Here is a 20,690-nt window from a genome sequence, read left to right as displayed (position 1 = left end):
AGAGAAACGATCGGGTTCTGGGTAAAATTATCAGCGCGATTGTAATAGATCGAAATAATGCGCTGGCTTGGCTAGTTCGCTAACATTGTTGCGCCTGAGCGGCGAGTATTGGTCAACAATAATCATTGTAATTGCGCGCAACCAGTCGTTAGTTGTTACAGTATTACACTGCGCCCGACGCGCGCCTTGGTAACATACATTCAGGTTAATTATACCTCTGTGCGCTCGACGCTTTGTGGTTGCGAACGCAAGCGAAACACCGTGTTCATTTCTTTGTTCCTAGCATCTCCTCACATCGGCACGTTTTGTAAATCAGAGAGACTTTTTTCACAACCCTTATAAAAATGGTACCAGGGATGGGGCCATTTTTATTGGAAAATTAGGCAAATGAATCAAAACATATTTATTTAGGAACAATTCGATCACCTTTGAAGTAATATCACTTCACACTGATGTATTGAAGACCTTCAGGTGGTTAAACGATGAATTCTTCATTGGAGACTTAACTGAAATTTACACAGAAATTGGTACATGTTGCGCTATCTACTGGAACAATTTTAAACTATTGTCCCATCAAGGACAGTTAGAACAACACTGTTTATAAACATTTTTATCAATTGGATTTCAAAATATCTATCTTACCCGTATGCATGTGTCTGTTCTGTTTGTTGATTTTGATTTGACTTCCTTCTCAGATATTCTAACATGTTTAAAGTAAAGTTGGTCACTCCTGTACTGATAATCCTACTGCTTCCTAAACATTCTTCATTCTTGTAAAACACTGCATATTGCCCTGGTGCCAAGCCTCTTTTTACACCGTTTACCCGTACCACCATGCCATGCTCAACTTGCATTACTCTACAATCGCTGAGGTCATTAATATGTTGGAACTTGAAGGCACAATCAAAACAATTGGATTGTACCAGGGGATCATGGCTGATCCAATGTGGTTGATCTGTGAAAAATAAAGAACTGTGCAGAGCCGGATGATTTGTTCCAGGTGCCTGGAAGAAAATTAAACTCAAGATTTAACTGATTGTTAAATGAAGATATTTGATAACATACCACATAGATTATATTATTTTTGAAGCATCTTTTAGCAATGAAGTAAGCTTGACTGAAGCCACCAAGGTGCGCACGTTGCCCAATGGTCCAGTGATGAATTCCCTCATGTTTACCTACTACTTTACCAGTATCCACATCTATGAAATCCCCAGGCTGGTCTACAATGTACTAAATATACAAATCAGTTTCAATAAAAATATATATATACAATTCAGATATTAACTATACATCACTAATAAAATGCTGGAAATTTCTAGATCCAATAAAACAGATGCCCATGCTTTCCTTCTTGTCTGCAAGGGCTTGCAGACCAATCTTTCTTGCATATTGCTTTACATCTCTTTTCAGCATGTTCCCCAATGGAAAAAACGTCTTTCTTAATGATCTCTCTTCGATTTGGCTCAGAAAAAATGTTTGATCTTTTGTGGTATCTCTAGCTTTCAGTAATTTTACATGCTGCCCTTGCTGATAATTCTCTAGGTAATTTCCAAAACTTGTATTTGCATAGTGTCCAGTTGCTATAGCATCACAATTCAGTTTGGTTCTTGCATATTTGTAAAAATAGTTAAATTTTACGAACTTGTTACATAGTATGTCTGGATTTGGGGTAAAACCATGCTCATAGTCATCAATAAACTGCAAAAACACTTCATTCCAATATTCTTTCACGAAGTTTACCTGTACCAGAGGTATATTCAAAAAGTCGCATGTTGTCTGAGCATCTTTGAGATCTTTATCAGAAGAGCAAGTTCCCTGCTCATCCCTGATGTCCCAATTTCTCATGTATACTCCAAGCACTTCATAACCTGTGCATAAATAAGGTAAACTAAAAAAAGAAATGGTATTTCTATTAAACTAACCTTTTTTCTTTAGGAGATATGCTGTGACAGAACTATCCACACCCCCAGATATGCCAACAGCTATTTTTCGAAACATTTCTGAAGAATTATCTGAGCTAATGTCCTTTCTAAATATAGAGTAGTATTTACCACTCTCTAATATGAAAATTGTATCGAAATTATTATAAATAAGTACATGATAGTGGCATCTAGGAATGAATTTTGAAGCTAGATATGTAACTCGGAGTAGTGAAACATTTTCCTTGTTTTTTTTAGGAATTGACTGAATGCTTGCAATTTAATTATTACGAAGTATTTATAATGATTATATGACTCTTTCGTGTTTGTAAATTTTTATTTATTTATTGGGTGCAAACCATCCGCAACAAATGATTGTCACGCATTCTCCTATTCCAAGTTTTGCATTTAATTAATTTCTACGTGTAATGACATAATTTTAAGAGTCTGTTTCTGCCGAATCGGTACAAACATTTAGTCTGTTTATTGCATTCAGAAATACGCAAGTGGGCCGCTAGTAGCCCCACCAGTGGAGGGGTTGCGCCAGTCAGCTTCACTCTTGCCGATTGAATAATTACATATAACCTTATCAATTGCGATTTGTTGTGATTTTGTGATATTTGTCAATACTTGTAAGAGTTTCTTTGGGGACAATTGCGACATCCAATCGCTAGAAGTACGTGAGTTCGTGTTATTGAATTTGATTCACTGTAGCATTTGCTACATGAAGCAGTAGGAATTAGATTTTTATTTACTGTTTATATTACTTTGTCACAAATATTGAAAATCTAATATATTTCTAGCTTTCAAACTTCAGCAATTGCGCTTTTGTTTTATGCAAACAGACTAGGGACTCCATCTGCGCATTTCCAAAGTTTTATTTTCCAAGAGTGCCTGAAGTTATTTAGGTAGTACAAGTTCAAACCCACTAAACAATTTACAAATCCTGTTTTGAATACTTTATTATTTTTTTAGAGTATGCCTCCAGCAAAGAAACGTAATGAGTTCATCTTCGTTGTCGACTTGGCGTCGGACGAAACCTTCCTGCAAAACGCACTTGATCGAATTTTCACATTGAAGTCTCTGGAGACCAGAGGTCCAAAAAAGGACAAAACCAATGATCAGTTCCAGTTGATTGCCATGAATTATCCGCATCCTGACACAGATGGTTCAAATTACATGCTGATCAGTGATTTTGCAACACCAATGTACACTGACGGTGTCTTCAAATTTTTGAGTGAACATCTGCTCATTTATAAGGAGATGGACTACAAAGATTGTGATTGCAATTTGATCAGTGCCATTCAGTATGGAGGTGGAATGTTTAATGCATTATCAGATAAATTGCATGTTTCAACTTTTTTTTTGATTGTCATCAGTGATTTTAAAAATTTTCCAAACTCTCCTTATGATGAAACTGAAATTCAACAATGTGTTGATCTCATTTGTACCCTGAACATAAAGTTTATTGCTGTAGTGGATCAAGACATTTCCTACACTTATAATGACATGATTGAGACATGTAGGGAAGTTGGTAAGGTGATGGAAAGTATTCAAATTCCAAGGAGGAACAGTGCCATTGAAGCAGTTTGTTCAATTGCTCAACAAACGAATGGGATTGTGACCGGGGAAAAGCTTTGTAATTACCGTTTATATCCGTTATGTGTGCCAATTTGTTATAATACTTTTTACAGTTTTGAACTTTGTGACCTTCTTCGCCAACCCAGTGTCTAAACAACCTTGGAATACGTCCCTCACTCTGGGGAGTTACTCTTACTCTACTGTTACAACAAAACTTACTGAACAAGCAAACAGTTTCTTAGGCAAAAGACTGCCGATTCGCCAATCTGCCTATCGCCAGCCGCAGACGGTCAACTTGCAAGATGTTGACATCTTGGCTACTACATCTTCTGATGCAGGACAACAGATCGCTGAAGGGGATGTGGCCTTGGTGAAGCTCTTCCACGGTCATGCGCTGAACATTCCTGCAGATGTGCGTGCCTTTGCGAAGGATGTCCCAGCCACGTTTAAGATTCTTGGTTTTATTGATGCCAGTGAAATGTCGGAAGTATGTGATTTTCGACTTCTATTTTTCTATAATGTACAATGTAAATTATTAAATTTATTATTTTATAGTTATACTACGGGGGGGACGAGTCCTTTGCCGTCAACGCGCGTGAAGACAATCCTCGCGCGGAGCATTTCGTGGAATTAGTATTTAAAATGATCCGACGAAAGAAATACGCCATCGCAGCAAGGGTATATTCCAGAGGGAAGTCGGCCAGTGCGTTTGTGCTGATTCCCCAACCGGAAGGCTGGTTGTTGATGACCCACCTATGCGAGGGCGCCTTACGTGTTCTGAATCCGATCGAAGTGGACCATACTTATGTCGATGAAGAATCCCTCTCTGAAGGGATGCTGGCGTTACGACATCATCTTATTAAGAATAACGCTTTGTTCCACCCATGCAGTTCGTTGGGGACTGGACAAATTCGCGTTTGCAATAATGTGCGACGCCTTTGCGGATATAACAAACATTTATTCAAACCGGATGAGTTGACAGTTGGACTGAGCCACAGAGACAAGGATTTGATCAATAATATGTTTGTCCCAACATCTTCAAAGACTGATAAACCCGCCGTTGAAGAGCCTCACCAAACCAACGACATGGAGGAAGATTGGTAGACAGGAATGGATGGACACAAACATATTTTATCCTTTACTTTTATACATCTTGTTCTTAAATTGTTCCATAAGTTGTCTGTTATCATGTTGTTAAGTTATATAAAAAGTTATATAAAAACTTAGTGGTTGAAAATATTGAATAACGATAACATAATAACATAACATTTTTGCAAACATTGACCATTTAGGCATTTTAAAATTGCCTATAGATTTTAATAAAGAATTTTTTACATGACAATCAGAGATCAGAATCACAATTTTGTGTTACTGGTTTTCGATTCAGAATTAAATATACTTTCAGAATCAGACATCAGAATTGAAAAAAAATCCAATTATTACAAAACCTGCATTTTCTGATTTCGTCCAAAAAAAGGCAAAATATTTCTCTTTGTTATGCTTAAAATTAAAAGTTGAAATTTTAAAATTCTGAATTAGAATTCTATATAGATAATTTAAATCATTTAGGTCCTTGTTGTAATGTTTTTGACAAATATGTATTTTGCTCCAGAATACAGTTGTTCTGCCGAAATACAATTTTTTTTTAAATTAAAATTGCAAATTGGGTATAAACGGTCAATGTTAGACAAAAATGTTATTTAAATAAATGTAGAATTAAATTATTGAATCCGAAATCAGAATTTAAAAATTCCATCTTTTGCCTTTTTATAACAAAATCGTTTATTTCAGCAAATTTTGATTTCGGATTAGAAAATTGAACTAAAAAATCTGCTATTTTATAGAGCATTATCATGTCATGAAGAAAATGCAAAAAGTTTCGCCGTGGCTCTTATAGTCTCCGAAGAAATCACGTCGGAAAATTGTTTTTCAATATTTCAAAAGAAAATATTTAAAATCTTACCCTTTGTAGAATTGTTTGCCGGCCACAGTTTTCCGCATTTGATTATTACTAATAGTTCCTGAATTATCTCACTGAATCGCACTGAAGTGTTGCTGGAAGTACACGTTTCACTTAAATGTGTCTACAAGGTAAATGGGAAGTACTAATGAGTAAAACGTTATATTTAAAAAGTAATTAAGAACCCCTCATTACAATAGTACTACATATTAATTTTCAAAAATAATTTTAACCACTTGATTAAATATCAGGCGCCTCCGCCACATTTTTGTTAATTATTAGATAATTGTTGAAATAAACGCTTTGCCCTCACAAGTTATGGCACCATTTGCAATTTATTTGTTATGGAATCATTTAACAACAATAATTTGTGACAGTAAAGCATTTACTTTGATAATTCACCCTTTCGTAAAACTATTATTTTTCAATTAATTATTTGAATTTTGAATAAATTAAAAGGATATATTTTTATTTCAGTTTATGAAAGATTGCAATTATCTAAATTAAATATTTTAGTACATTAATTTAATTAGATGTTTAGTTTAGAAGATATCCACATACGTGTAAAACTATCAAGAACACTATTAATTTCTCAAGAAATAAAAATAGAAATTTTTAAATTCAAATTTCGGTTTCCGATAGCTTGCTGATTTTAAATTAATTTATTTAAGAACAATTTTCCCTTAGCACTCATTTAGACCCTATTGACAATTTTAAAGAAAAAATTGTCTTCACACAGAAACGAATTGAGTAATAGTGATTATTACGAAAACGGTACGCCTTAAAACAAAACTTTAAGATAAAGTTTTCCTAATTTCCCTTTCATCAATATTATGTAATCATCTATATATATAAAAGAAAGTCGTGTTAGTTACCTTGCTTAGAACCAAAGAACGGCTAATCCAATTTAGCTAAAATTTGGTGGAGAGGTAGCTTAGAGCCAGGAGAAGGTAATGGGATACTTTTTGAAGTGAAAACTTTTCTAAAAAGGCACTAAACGACACTAAAAAGAGACAAACATATTTGGGTATATGGCTTATCTTGCGGGAGAATAAGAGAACGCAAATACAAAGTTTTTTATTATACCCGTCTCCTCTTTGTGCGATGCTTCGTAGCTTCCCCCCCTAAGCATAGACGTGTGTATGTGTGTACGTGTGGGTTAAAGTTGACCGGTTGATGTTTTTGTTTGGAGAAGGTTACTAGGATACTTTTTGAAGTGAAAACTTCTTTAGAGAACACTAAACGACACTAAAAGGAAACAAACATATTCGCTTATATGGTTTAGCCTACGGGCGAAAAAGAGCACACAAATATAATGTTTTCTATTATCTCCCTCTCCTCTTTGTGCAATTCGTAGCTTCCCCCTAAGCATAGACGTGCGTGGGTTTGTACGTGTTGGTTGAAGTTGCCCGGTTGATGTGTTTGTTTGAATAAGATTTAATAAGTGTAGGATACTTTTTTTTAATACTTTTTGAAGTGAAAACTTCTTTGGAAGATACTAAACGAGTTTTCTCCGTCTCTTCTTTGTGCGATGCTTCGTAGCTTCCCCACTCAACATGCGGCGACCAAAACGATCAATTCTTATCCGACAAAACCGTAATGCAACTAGGATTGGAAGGATTGCGAATTAAAGGACTGAAGAAGAACAAAAAATTGCACGTGAAAAGCGCCGTGTTAGTATGACTCGACTTCGTGCTTCTCAATCACAAGAGCAAAGCGAGGCGGAACAAAGTTTGCCGGGTCGGCTAGTAAATAAATAAAAGGATTTCATGTCAATATATTTTAAATAAATAGTTCGACCCTGTGTTCCTCAGTAAATAATTTAAAGAAATAATTCGTCGCCATTCTAGGCGCAAAATTTAAACATACGTGTACGTGTACAACGGGCATAATCTGTGGATTGGAACAATATGAAAAAACGCCATTCCATAAAGTACAATGCAAGAACGAATCTGAAAACATTAAAATAGGTGAAAAAATAATTGTTTAACAAAAATATATATTTTTACTAAAAAAGCATCCTTTCAAAACCTCATTGCCTTCTTTGAGATTCATTTAATCAACTAGTCACACACAGCAAAGGAACATGGACCTTCACTGCCCGAATAAATGCATTTGATCACTTAAACTAGAAGTCTAATTAAAATAATATTCTAATATGTTTGATTTATATAATTGTTCTCTTTCTGAATCTGACATAAAAACTTTATATTTTTATATATTAGAAAATGTAAATAATTAATTAAAATATGACGGAGGAGCTTGACATTTTGGGAAGTGGTTTAATTTACTAATAATATCATTGTATACAAAAGGAAAAATTTTAATACAAATTATAGATATTGAAGAAAATATAATATTAATTTACGTTTTATTGAGTCTCATACAATTAAGAAAGTAGTTGTTCAATTCCACAATTGTTAGTTGACGATAAAAATTGATGTTTCATTGTTTTTGTTTTCGGAATTTCACGGAAATTATTTGCAAAGTTCGTACTTATCTAAACATTTACTGCAAGTGGCTGACTTCTATTAAGTTACGCTTGAAACTAATAAAAATATTGTAAAACCGTCACACGTTTTGGAAACATTTGCATTCCATCGTCAACATCGTGTTTTCGGCATGCACCCATGTTGCGTCCTTGTTTCATTGGCCATGGGGAATGTGTACTTCGTCGTTCAGTGTGTAAGTACCGATTTCATACTTACTTCCTTGTTGTTATATTTTATTATGACTCCTTGATAGCAAATATGGACAAACATAAAGGGTTCAAGTACTTTTCGGACGTGATTCTAATATTTTTTTAAAAGGTCGTCCCCAAAACAATATTTACTAATAAATGATGTCAGCAGACTTTAATTCCCTTTGTTTTTGAAGAAATTTGTTGTTATTGAAACATAATAGAAACATCTAGATAACATAAATTTACAGTTTTTTTTATGGCACACGTAGCAATGGCTCTTATGTAAGTTCAACTATGAACTTAAAAGGAATCAATTAGCGAATGGCCAGGCTCTGATGGGTTCTAAGTAGGGAACAATACGATATTGTCATACAGGTGCCACTCGCCGCATTCCAAGCAAACTGACTATCATGATAAGTAAATTACGATCTAGATAAATCCGATCGGAATCGAGTACGGTTTATTGTGCAAACATCGTCGAGCGTGCCATAATCTCAAGCGTAATAGCTACTAATAATTAATGTGCTTCATTTCCATTTTAATCTAATAGCAAACACGCGTCGTCGATTACAACAATGAGCAAGAGTCCGAATTACAATAAAAACGCACTTGACGGGTAATGGAGCAGCAGTAACACGTGAAATTTGCACGGAAGAAATGCATTGCACGCCATCATGAAATGATCAAAATTTACCTTAAAACTGGATTCGCAGTCAACCGGAAATAACACTCCAAACACTTGACAACTTCGATTGATCAACCAAACAAAAAAAAAACTAAAGAACTAGTTGAGAACATATTCCATCATCCCACCTGTGAATAACACATACTTCATTTATCTATAGGTAAATTAAACAATTAATCTTCAATCTGATATGATTAGGATCAAGATCTGATTACGCGGATAATAGAATCTCGATTTTTTCTGCTGCCTAGAGCGTCGGATTCAGCGTCGAGGTGAGTTCGTGATAGCGCCACGCCGCCGGGACGCAATTATAACAATCGCGCGCCTATTATCAGTCGGCGGGTGTATAAAACGCGGCGCGTCCACCAAACACACGACAGTCACAAATTCGTAGCTTGACCGTGAACGCCGCGTACAACAGCAGCATTCCACGCGATTACACTCGCGGTCGAGCGAAAGTAGGAAGCCCCACACGTCGATGCAGTCGCCGATTGCCGATTTACATAAATAAACAAATGTTACAATCAATTAATTAACGACCGTGCCGATGCGAATTGAATTTTAACCGGTTCGGCGTTAGACTCGAAAACCTGTCACCCAAATTGATTGATTGACGTGCGCGCCGATTGTTGCTTCATGCATGAATAAAAAGTGATTAAAGAAAGAAAATTACGGCAGTGCAATGGTGCAAGATACGAGGAAAACGAAGCAATTCGAGCACGACGTGGAAAAGAAGCGCGATGATGAAATTGTTTACAGAGGCAAGTCACATACAGCTTACTAATTCATGTTTAAGTATTGTTTAGTAATTAAAATGTAATTTGTGTGCGCCATCGAATGTTAATTGTGCTGTTACCTCATTGAAAATCACTAACAACACCATCAAAACATCGAATTCTATAATGCTTGCTCAAAAGTTAATTTTTTTCGAATAATACAGTCAAACTGTTAATGAATGCTTTGAACTTGAACTGCAACCAGTGAAGAGGGCTTACATAATTTGTTATTCATCTCAATTCTGCCATAGAGCACATAAAATCGTAAAATCAATGTTATTCATCAAATTGTTTACGAAATTGAGCGTCACATCAATTTCTCAGTAGTTGCACAAACACTTATGGCGCGTAATTGTTGAAAACAATGCAATGTATAAGATTTTGTGCGCAATTGTGCCACAAAACCGCTTATTAATTAAGTTTATGGCAATCCGCAGAATTTTTATACATAAAACTATCTCTTACCTGATGAAAAATAACTTTACATGATAAAAATTTATCTGATAACTCTTTAATACGTAAGTGCACCGTGATATGATATCTCAAAACAATGCAAAGTACGTTTTTTAAATTTTTTTTTATTTATTATTGCAATATTAAAGTTGAAATTAAGTCGTATTAAACTTTACATTTCTCAACTGTGTATCGATTAACGATGCAAATGTTTAAGCAATTAATCTATTAATTACTTGATCTGGGCGCCTTGGTTAGAAATGTAAACATTTCCACATTTTACTCATCATTTCTTGTCATAAAATTGTGTATTCAGCATGAGTAACTAAATAATAGAAAATATTATTATTCAGTTGTCAATTAACTTTAATTTCTTTCCTTTTCGAGCACGCGTTTTGAAGGTGAAACTCGAATTATAAAAACTACACATTCACATGCGCGGTGTGACAACAATGAGTGTTTTGCGGTCAAAATTAATGATAATTGGCTAGTTAACTGGCTACTTATCCGAGTGATTTACATAAAACTACGTGAAATCATCAATTTTTTAATTGCACGCAGAAAATCTTGCACTGTCTGTGTCTGCGTCAATAAGTTCCTTCACGCATGATAAGAGCGTTATTACCGGTCATGACACGAATGCTCTTATCGGTTACTTTTTATTTTCGTTATTTTAACGCGCTCATTTTTTTATTGATATCTGCTTCGCAGTTCGCAATTAAACGTTTTTTCCGTCGCGCTGTTTCATCATGAATGCCTGCGGCCAGAATATAAAAATCAACAAAGTCAAAGTTATCATTCCAGTAAACTACTGACATAAAATTTTCCATTATTTGTATGATATTGTTTGACATAATGGGAAAGAATTGTGCCATTGAGATTACTTGAACTTTTTACCCTCCATCAAGCGTGATTGAATGAAAAGTAAATACTGATAAATAAATTATGGCATGGACTTATCAAAGTATCGCCAAGTCGGCGGTAATAATAATTAAACGGAATGCGCCCGGTGCAATGACAGTGATTCGGTATTTAAGTGAATTACCGGATGGATCACAGCGCGGTTTACTCACCTGACCTGACTTAATTGCGTGCGCTGTAAAAAATCCAATAAAACCGTAATCATTTTTATGGACACTTCAGGACGTAGTTTCCTTATAGGTTTTTGTTCTTCGAAACTGACATTGCAATTACACAATAATTATTCTAGATTCTCCACTGCGAAATCATGTTAGAGGGACGATTTACGAGTTCGCGTGTACGCGATGTACGAAATTTAAAACAATGTTAAAACCGTGAACAATGTCAAGTTCAATTTGGGCGTCATCACTATTCATCCATAATCAGCATATGCACTTGTACATTAAGTATATGCGTTGAAATAGTTGCATTCGTCATTTCATGCCATGTTAGCATATTTCAGATTGTGTACATATATTTCTGCACGTTGCGGCGTAATAATTTTGAATATACAAACAATTAAACATCTGTTTATGTCACTCACCCTTTTGTTTCTCCTTACAGGACCCACGTTCGGCGCGCGGCATGTCCAAGTGGTCCTTCTGTTCTTCCTGGTGGGCATCGCGTATTTTCTCAGGGTGAATTTATCGGTCGGCATCGTCGCCATGACAGATCCCACGGTTAATCCAGGAATCACGGTAAAAAGTCTACTCTAAATTCAAATCGCTTACATTTCTGTTATTTACAAAACCTGTTTTCAGACATACGACTGGTCCGACAAGAGTGTGATCCTTTCGTCCTTCTTTTGGGGGTACGTTTTGCCACAGGTTGGCGCTGGTCAGATGGCGAAGAATTGGGGGGCCCGATGGGTGCTCATCTGCGCCATGAGCATCTGTTCCCTTTTCACAGTCCTGATTCCCATTATGGCTCCACTGGGATCCTACGGTGTGATGATTTGTCGAGTCTTTCAAGGTTTCTCCCAGGGATTTTTCTATCCCTGTATACACAATCTGCTCAGTAAATGGGTACCGGAAGGCGAGCGCACGCGGATGGGCACATTTGTATACGCGGGTGGACCATTCGGGACTGTATTAGCTATGCCGGTCACCGGGTGGATTTGTGCCAGTAGTCTTGGCTGGCCATCGGTGTTCTATATATTCGGCGGGGTGGGTTTTGGGTGGGTTGTCGTCTACGCGTTCCTAGGTACCAATAGTGTGTTCGATCACAAGACGATCTCGGAGGAGGAGAGGGAGTATATTAAGATGTCACTTGGTCATGGCGACAAAGATGATCATCACGTAAGCAAAGCAAATCTCTTGTTTACTAGTAAAATAATTCATACCGGGGGAATATTTCAGGAAGCAGCTACTCCGTGGAAAGAAATCTTTAGGTCGATGCCGGTGTGGTCCATTATGATCGCGCATTGTGGTCAAAACTGGGGCTTTTGGACTCTGCTTACGGAAATTCCAATTTATATGAATGGTGTTTTGAATTTCGATATCAAAGAGGTACATGGCATCAATGAGAACCTCTCGACTTTTAAATAACATTTTGTTTGATTTTCTAGAATGGATTATTATCAGCTTTGCCCTATTTCGTGCTTTGGGTGTTGAGTTTCTTCTTCGGCGGGATCTCAGATTTCCTCATCAATAGAAAAACAATAACCGTCGGGTTTTCAAGGAAAATTAATACCGTAATCGGCATGCTGGTACCAGCACTTGCGTTGACAACCTTGGGCCTTACAAGGACCACCGACTCGAAGGTAGCCATCGCGCTTCTTGTCGTCGCGGTGGGTGTCAATGCGGCTACGTACAGTGGCTACCAGGTTAATCACATAGACTTATCAGCGCGGCATGCGGGTACCCTGATGGGTCTCACCAACGGGGCGGCCAATGTGTTCTCCATTATTGCGCCCCTCGCTGTTCAGCTAGTAGTAACCGATGAGGTGAGGTGTCCTCGCATATTTCTGAATACATTTTAACATAATTTTCATCTGCAGACGAAGGTATCCCAATGGGAAATCGTTTTCTACGTCGCAGCTGCAATTTACATAATTTGCGCGGCATACTACTGTTATTACGGTTCGGGCAATCGTCAACCCTGGGACGCAGAGCCCAATAAAGACACCAAAGGTGATACTTGATCTTAAATTTGAATGCACTGTCACTTTAATTGGTTTCACAATCTGCAGTCCATTTTTTGACCTTCCAGGAAATGTTTTTGTGCAACAAAAGTTCTCCGTAACAAACAACCTAGACACTGCATACAATTAATTTGAAAACAATAAAAACTTGCACTAGCCACGCAATTGCTATAGAAATACGATAACAAAATGATGACTAAAATTACGCTTAAACTAATTCAAATCAATTTCAGTTTCAGATACAAAATGAGTCTGCCCAGGTCGGGCACATACTACACACGACAAGAAACAAAATACAGTAAAGGGACGAGGCGTACCTCAGATTACTAAATTAACAATTAATTTATATTTGACAATATATGAACCCAGTATTCTTTTGTATCTCGTCAATTCAATACACGCTGTTCGTAGGTTGTTGGTCATCTATGTTTCTTGTCGCCTAATCTGTGATGTGATGCTTCAAAGCATATTTGATGCATTTGTACATTAAACATGCATGTAAGTAGAAAATGTGTACTGTTATCGGATGACGAGCTGATAACAAAGTGATAATTTCGAAATCAAAGTCGAAAAAAACAAGCCCTACCAAAAGATTGAATCTTAGGATACGGTCCATGTAAAAAACAACCGTCTGTAAATGTATACATTGTAAATATGTCAGTAAACAATGTTGTTCATAATGTGAGTAGCTTTCATTATATTTACACTGCTCCTACGATGAATAAATCTGCTTGAATAAATAAGTCGGAAGAGACCTCTTCGGAAGCAATCAGTGGATATCGTTTCGAGTGCTATTGAACACATCAATTATCAATGTTTGTTACATTAATTATTGAACCGATCAAAAGCATTTTATCAGTTTGTTATACGTGACTAGAAAAACCAAACTAGTCCCTCATCGTTTTTTGATACTGTACCGCTTATCCTACGCTTAACTCCCTAAAGTGTATAATGTTTGTGGGTATAGGTTGCAAATCGTAATGTAGTTAATAAATACGTCACTAGTTTAGTACAATGCTAATTGATTGGTAAATGCACGCGTGCAAACAGACTCGCCGAAAATATTGCTTGTGTATTCGTTAATTAATTTCGACTCAGTGTGATGATGCAATTTGTGCGACTATCGAATATCGGAGTTGTACAAAAACGAGTTTGGAAGCAAGGCTTGATCAGTCAGCTGGAAAATGAAAAATCCAACACCTCGGCGGTAATAATAATTTAGCGAATTAATGCATTAATCAACGTCGTCTCGCTAGATATTTGAAACGTACTCGTAACATTTAAAGTCTTCTCTTATACAATTAACGATTCATAATAACCTTAGCATAGCAAAGTGAAGTATGTATTTTCGTAACGATGCGCCAATAAATTTTAGCGTGCATAGGTAGCTACGTTCGCCTGCATTGCGCATGGCTAGTTTATGAGATAATTACGCGATTAGATACGTTCTCAGCTAGCTTACTCAGGCTAGCGTTTAGGTGCAGTTGAATTTTAATCTAGTTCATTGATTGAAACTGATTGGTGTTTCTCGCCCGACCAATCTACCAATCCTAACTAGATTTGTAATGAATATAAAAATAGGGAGCAACTTTCGACCATTTCCTCCTCTCTTGACACGCACTGTCGTCAAACGTACGAAAATAAAAAGGAACTTAAGCGTATTAATAAATAAATGATGTTCTTTGGTTTGGTAAAATTTGTTCGAGGTATGGCTACGATTCGAGTAAGCAATTCCGGCTCGCGTCTTGAGTATCATTCGTTAAATCACTTCCGAGTATCTATCGGGCGCTGTGCTGAATGGACGAAAAATGTTGGCAAGTAGTGCAGCGTTCACCGCCTACACGGTGGTGCCGTACGTATTGAAAACGACGCGCGTGCTATCGCTGTCTAGAGTGACGTCTTCAGGACTGGCGAGGTCCACGCGCACGCTGCCCGAATTGTTGCGTTTACGCTGGCCCCAGTTGCTCAGCGTCCATTGGTAGACGCCGTCGGCGGAGGCGCAGTCATTGGTGTTCACAATGGCCGTGTTGGGTGTATCCACTGTCTCGGAGCTGGAGCTGGTCGTCTCCACGTCGCCATCCCGATATCTGCTGCTGAATGCAGCGCTATCGTCTGGAGACGGATGACTCTCCTCAATGCTGCGCAGAATGCTCTGGCAGATCTCAGTCTCCAGAGGAATCGGATTGTCCGTGTCGCGGTTGTAGATCGTGACGGCGATATGCGTTGGATGAGGCACCGGCAGCGGGATTAGCAGTTTGTCAGGCGAGTACGGCTTGGTAGTTTTCTTCCACGGCATTCTCAGACTGGTGGTTCTTGTGCTTCGCAACGAGTTTAATGCAGAGGAAGACTCCCTAACAGCAAACAAACAATTAGAATACTAACTAATGTTTCTAATTTTAAACCTACATTCGTTTTTCGGCTTTCTTGCCAGTTGCTGTGAGCTTGCTTCGCGGGTTAAATGCAGACACCTCTAAATAAGGTGAATGCACTTGAATGTTCCCCCTGGGCATGTAAACATTCCCGAGAAGGTCCGGCCCAGCTGCACCTAGCTGCGCGCTATGGACCATCTCGGTGTAACGGCTAATATCCGCATTGGGGTGCGGGTCCAACCGGAACGAAGTATCGGTATGATCCAATGGTGTGAGGATATCTAAACTGAATAGCTCCGTGTAGAGAAGACTTGCCAAGCCGGCCCAATCACCCACTGAGAGAGCATGGTCTTCCCAAAACTGCTCCTCACTACAGCAGAGTTTTGGAAGGATGTGACTGGGATAAAATCTCTCCAACATCAGAGCTCCCTGCTGGATGGCAATCTGAACAGAATCAGAAAAATCACTAAACAAACACTCAATAATTAAACATTTAACCTTTATACCTTTAATTCATTGGTAGATAATTTGATCTTGGCTTTGATGCTTGCATTCAACCCCGTTTGAAGGTCTCGTCGACGTCGTTCGAGTTTCTCGTGCAGCATTGCGATCAAATCGTGACCCTCTTTCTCCAGTGTTTTGTACGGACCATTTTTCGCAAGTTGGATAGAGAAACTACCAAAACAAGCCTCTACGAAATGTGAGAAATCTTTCTGTGGTTGCACGATGCGGCTCTCAACCACTGCCTGGTAGGCGGCTAGTTCATCCAGCTCCATTTTCGCTTCAAAAGCAGCCAGAGCTTGCTCCGGCGTAATTTGGAAGTAATAGTCGGAAGCCAGACCGGGACCAGCAATGCGTTTCACCACGAAACTGTCGCTCGCGGGTATTCTGCCGCGCTTTTTGATTAACCCATGAAAAATTGCGGCGTCCCAGAGTAGTCTAAACCAATATCTAGTTACTCCTCCGGCTAGGATGATCAGTGAAACCAACGGACACACAATAACAGCGACACAAATCGCCAATATCGGTTGAATACAGCCCTGGATTAAAATATTCCATATAAGCGCTTCCATCAGGACAAAAATGCGATTTCTTTGTGGCTCCGGACTGTCCAAATCGTAGATCAGACCGTTCGTAAGCTGTACGCCCAGAGTTAACACCGGCATCCATAGAATCGCGGTCGCAGCGATGAAGAAACAACCGAGAATCACGATGAGTGACAGCAGTGGGAAAACAAACACCAGCCCAATGGTACCAAACAGTCCCTTGATGAAATAATTCCACACACGGTTTGTGTGCCGTGTGAGACCCTTCCCGATGAATCCCGTGTCCGGTTTAGTTTCGAAATGGGTGCGCGATTTTGAAATGTGCCGCCAGAGGCTGATCAAGCGCGAGCAGAGCGTTGAAGTGAGACTGCTCTTTCGCGGGAAGAGCGTGCCGTTCACCTGAGATAACTCCAAGTCTGGCATGAATGGTTCCAACAAGAAGAGTGCACGCAACCCGACTGGACTACACCAAGGGATCAGAATACCAAAGAAAAACATGGCGTTCCACGTCCAGCACCAGGTGCGATGGAAGTAGTTAAATGCGCGCCACATTGGCCAGCGTGTAGTGGTCGTGCGAACCACCTCCTTCTCAACCAGAAACACTGGTTGACTAGGATCAGAGCGTGGTGTGGTGATACTTGTCGCCTGACGCGATAAAACTGTCGGGACTACCTCGCTCTGACCCTGAAAATTTCGACGGATGATCCAGTTGATTGGCAACCAAATCTGTGTGGGCCAAAGGAAGTTCCTCGTCGGTGTTTTTACTTTGCGTAGTTCCCGAAGTAAAGCAGGCTCGCGTTCTTTCATGAAAGCAAGATCCCTGTTAAGAAAGTATATAGTCTGTGCGAGTTTTTGTTGTTGGCAGAGTGCGAGAGCTTCCTCATGCGCGCTCCACTGATGCTCAAGACTAAACTTCAACTCAGCGGCGCCAAGACGCGACCTCAACCATGGACTAATACGACTTAATACCGGATGGTCGGTACACAAGCGACTTTTAACCGCTTCCTGGCTTTTGTGCAAGCGGCGCTGAACGTTTTCAACAGCGCGATGCATCAAAACCACGCTCTGTGCTTGTTCCACAAGCAACGAGGCAATTCCATCGCCCAGTGCGTTGATTTCAGCGTTGGTGAGTATCGAGTTGTAAACACGCTGAAGATACTCTTTCATTACAGCTTCATTGACTTCACGTTCGATGTCCTCGTCGGGTAATTTTTGTGCGCGCAGTTCGGCAATGAGACGTTCGCGGAAGTGTAGAAACCAACCGCGAGTCTCCCGCTCTAAGATTCCAATAAGCGTTGGGAGTGTTTGACGCATCAAGTTGCGATCCCACAGCCGTAGATCCAGCTCACCGCCTGCAGGTGTTAGGAAACGATAGGGAAGTGACGCTGGTGACTGAGAACATTCTCGTGCTACTTCAAACTTTTCTGTGGCAGCGCGTCGTAGTTGTTTACGCACGTACAGACATAACATCTCTAGGGAATCTTCATTTTCAGACTAAAAATTAAGTAGAAATTAAAAATCACGCATTTCTTGAAGTAAAGTGAAATCAAACTTACTCGACAAACTAATTCGGCGACTAAATATTTACTCCGCTCCTCTCTTATCTTAGCGTCTAAATTATGCGCCTGCAAACTTGGTATGCCAATAAGAACATCCAGAATCCTCAATAGACCTTCCAGTAAAGAACGTAAAGCTTCCGAGACCGAAAAAAAGTGCGAAAACATGCGGTTTTTCGCGGTGACAAAGAGAAAACGCAACGCCAGAGCCATATCATTCAACAGTGATTCCTTGCTTCGTTCGGTGCCTTTCTGAAGAAGCTGCGATAGTTTCCAGCGATGCTGCTGACCCGGAAAGTTCAGAGATTCCACTTCAAAATCCCTGTAAACGCACACGCTCGTAATAATCAATCCATAATAAAAGTAAACACAAAAACTGCGCCAAACTAAAGGCACAAACTCAAATCAAAGCACAGACACAAGAACATACCCTTTGCGTCTGATTGAGTCGAGTTGTTGATAGTTGAGCCGCTTTGGCTTGCCGTATTTATCCTTATGCAGGCTTTAGGGTTCAACAAAGTTCAAGATTGGGGAGTGTGTCATAAGTGGAAGTGAAAATGACACTTACCCACGCTCGCGAATGTACTCCAGCTGCTTGCCGGTGAGCTTACGCGTCTCACCCTTGCTGTCCACAGCCACAGCATCCAGCTCGTCGAAGGACGGCGTCACGAATAGATCACGCAGATGGTACTTGCACTTGGAACGGCCCAGTGAGCCGTCAGAAGGGACGTTTGATGTTGGAAACGAATCCATTTGTGCGACTGGACTGGGAAGAACTATTCAGACAAACAAAATTAATCAAATTCAGTTTAAGAAAAAAAAAGTATTATAAAAAGTAAGTATATTAGAGAAAATTAGTATTACTTACTTATAGGAAACGTTTTCCAGTGATACAAGAACTGCTCAGCAACCTGTTTGATGTTCTGCACCAGCTGCTCGACTTCAGGCGGGGCACCGACCAAATTAACCTCGAAGTTAAGCGGCTGGCGTTCGGGTTGCAATGCTTCGGGACCAAGAACAACCCCATCGTTGTTCTTCAATGGATAGAGGCTAGTCGGCCGCAATGGGTGCGTGTCACCGCCTCCAATCATCTGGGAGCGGAACTCCAATCGATTGGACACTGAAACATTTATCAATAAATGAAAAATAAGAGGAAACCTATCATATTATGCACTCACGTTGTGAAGAAGTACTCTCAGTGCGTTCACGATCGTGCACACCACCAGACTTGGACCGATGATGCCCAACATGCTTTCGCTCCCTCCCATGGTGGTGATGATGGTGATAATCGGCGGATTCTATACTCTGCCCGCTGCCTGAGCGATTGTGACTGGAGGAACCGGAGGAGCCGTGTCGACGATGACGGTGTGTGCCTCCGCCGCCGCCGCCGGAACTCGGCCTGCCACTCATTTCACCCGGCTGTGGCAGTTGTCTGCTGTCGACGATGTCTGCCGCCTATTTGTGACGCATCTGTTGAGTAAACTTTCTCATCGTCTAGTTTGCAATCACAAAAAAACACAGGAAGCATGTCTCGAGCACATGTCTAACTTTCTACATAGGACGCGTCGTTTTTAATTGAATTACTCGCGCTTTATTGGCGATTATCGCCGACGCAGGATTCATATTCGCGTGTTTGTTAAACAATGTCCGGTACGCTTGCCAAGAATGTGTTTAAATGCTTTTGCAGCGCAGGCCGCTGAACTGTAGCTGAAATAACAGTGGATATCAGTTCTAAACAAGGTGTCGGGTTACTCGCTGTGGTTTGGATATTCATTACCTGCCATAATATTACAATGACGAATAAACAAGCATGGATATTAAAGATTTAAAGAGTTTAAAGTGCAGTATTGACATCAAAGTGATTGTATTCGTGCATTAATAGACTAATAATTAGAGTAAACTATGCACATTGATGCACAAAGAGTACTTTAACATCCAAATCATCACGAGGGGAACAAATTTACATTTTATGTACTTTGTCGAATCTTAGCTCGAGCGGAGCGGAATTTTATGGATCAACGGCGACCGACACACACCCACCGATATTTAAGCGATTCATAATCGCGAGATTCGCGGTTTCTAACCTGATGCCCAATTAAATTAACACAAATATAGCCTACTTACATTGCGAGGATATATCTCGCTGCTGGTCCTGGAGTAAATTGCTGTCAAAAGGGGGCCTCTTCACTGTGGTCCGTGCAGCGGCGCTCCCCTAGCTGGCGGCAAGTAATCCGAGCGACACATTTTGTACTCGCACGCAAAGGCGAGGTGCCCGTGTCGCGCGTGTATCACAACCAGACTTCGATACACCACACCCCGAACATCCAACGCTGAAGGAACTCCCGGTGCGGCTTTGATCAGTACAGGCTGAAGCAGAACCGCGACTCCTGCTCCATGGGGTGGTCACTTCTACGTACGACCTTGGCGCGAAACATGACACAAGATAGGAGACGCTGCAGTCGATTTCTGCGCCTGCGGTCTGGATGGTCCATACTTTGATCGACTACTTCCGGCTAAGCGACTGATGCCGAACTCGGTGCGATTTTCAAATTTACA

General features: G+C 39.7%; 4 protein-coding genes across 9 annotated transcripts; 2 read left to right on the top strand and 2 right to left on the bottom strand.

Annotated features, from left to right (window-relative positions):
• Window positions 1-388: 388 nt before the first annotated feature.
• Window positions 389-2,085, bottom strand: LOC135793236 (mitochondrial tRNA-specific 2-thiouridylase 1). The gene is made up of 5 exons (XM_065304122.1): window positions 1,926-2,085; window positions 1,294-1,871; window positions 1,066-1,233; window positions 643-1,004; window positions 389-506 (listed from the first exon to the last, which is right to left on the bottom strand). Exons 1-5 carry the CDS (start codon window positions 1,999-2,001, stop codon window positions 503-505), a joined length of 1,188 nt encoding a protein of 395 aa, XP_065160194.1. The 5' UTR covers window positions 2,002-2,085; the 3' UTR covers window positions 389-502.
• A 348-nt stretch (window positions 2,086-2,433) lies between these two features.
• LOC135792697 (uncharacterized) lies at window positions 2,434-4,725 on the top strand. 4 transcript variants are annotated; one of them, XM_065303390.1, is made up of 5 exons: window positions 2,434-2,598; window positions 2,768-2,830; window positions 2,898-3,561; window positions 3,617-3,990; window positions 4,059-4,725. In XM_065303390.1, exons 3-5 carry the CDS (start codon window positions 2,901-2,903, stop codon window positions 4,605-4,607), a joined length of 1,584 nt encoding a protein of 527 aa, XP_065159462.1. In that variant the 5' UTR covers window positions 2,434-2,598; window positions 2,768-2,830; window positions 2,898-2,900; the 3' UTR covers window positions 4,608-4,725. The 4 variants fall into 4 exon arrangements, with proteins under 4 accessions (XP_065159462.1, XP_065159471.1, XP_065159446.1 ...); XM_065303374.1 differs by having other exon boundaries at window positions 2,435-2,598; window positions 2,726-2,830; XM_065303381.1 differs by having other exon boundaries at window positions 2,435-2,602; window positions 2,726-2,830.
• Window positions 4,726-9,193: 4,468 nt separating this feature from the next.
• On the top strand, window positions 9,194-13,843 carry LOC135803662 (putative inorganic phosphate cotransporter). The gene is made up of 7 exons (XM_065317336.1): window positions 9,194-9,592; window positions 11,585-11,718; window positions 11,782-12,318; window positions 12,379-12,528; window positions 12,588-12,965; window positions 13,020-13,152; window positions 13,397-13,843. The coding sequence occupies exons 1-7, from the start codon at window positions 9,514-9,516 to the stop codon at window positions 13,411-13,413; spliced, it is 1,428 nt and encodes a 475-aa protein (XP_065173408.1). The 5' UTR covers window positions 9,194-9,513; the 3' UTR covers window positions 13,414-13,843.
• LOC135803590 (uncharacterized) lies at window positions 13,166-20,683 on the bottom strand. 3 transcript variants are annotated; one of them, XM_065317255.1, is made up of 9 exons: window positions 20,259-20,683; window positions 19,313-19,604; window positions 19,003-19,254; window positions 18,703-18,910; window positions 18,565-18,636; window positions 18,135-18,456; window positions 16,039-18,072; window positions 15,570-15,976; window positions 13,166-15,514 (listed from the first exon to the last, which is right to left on the bottom strand). In XM_065317255.1, the coding sequence occupies exons 2-9, from the start codon at window positions 19,542-19,544 to the stop codon at window positions 15,001-15,003; spliced, it is 4,041 nt and encodes a 1,346-aa protein (XP_065173327.1). In that variant the 5' UTR covers window positions 19,545-19,604; window positions 20,259-20,683; the 3' UTR covers window positions 13,166-15,000. The 3 variants fall into 3 exon arrangements, with proteins under 3 accessions (XP_065173327.1, XP_065173331.1, XP_065173339.1); XM_065317259.1 differs by having other exon boundaries at window positions 19,313-19,589; XM_065317267.1 differs by lacking the exon at window positions 18,565-18,636.
• Window positions 20,684-20,690: the final 7 nt, after the last annotated feature.

The sequence above is a fragment of the Atheta coriaria genome, unplaced genomic scaffold (assembly GCF_025399875.1).
Source record: "Atheta coriaria isolate IRGN ID8LTWV9N9 unplaced genomic scaffold, Caltech_Dcor_3.1 hic_scaffold_1_pilon, whole genome shotgun sequence".
Lineage (NCBI taxonomy): Eukaryota > Metazoa > Arthropoda > Insecta > Coleoptera > Staphylinidae > Dalotia > Dalotia coriaria.
Note: the sequence above shows the minus strand (reverse complement) of the source record. Positions and strands in the feature narration are given on the sequence as shown.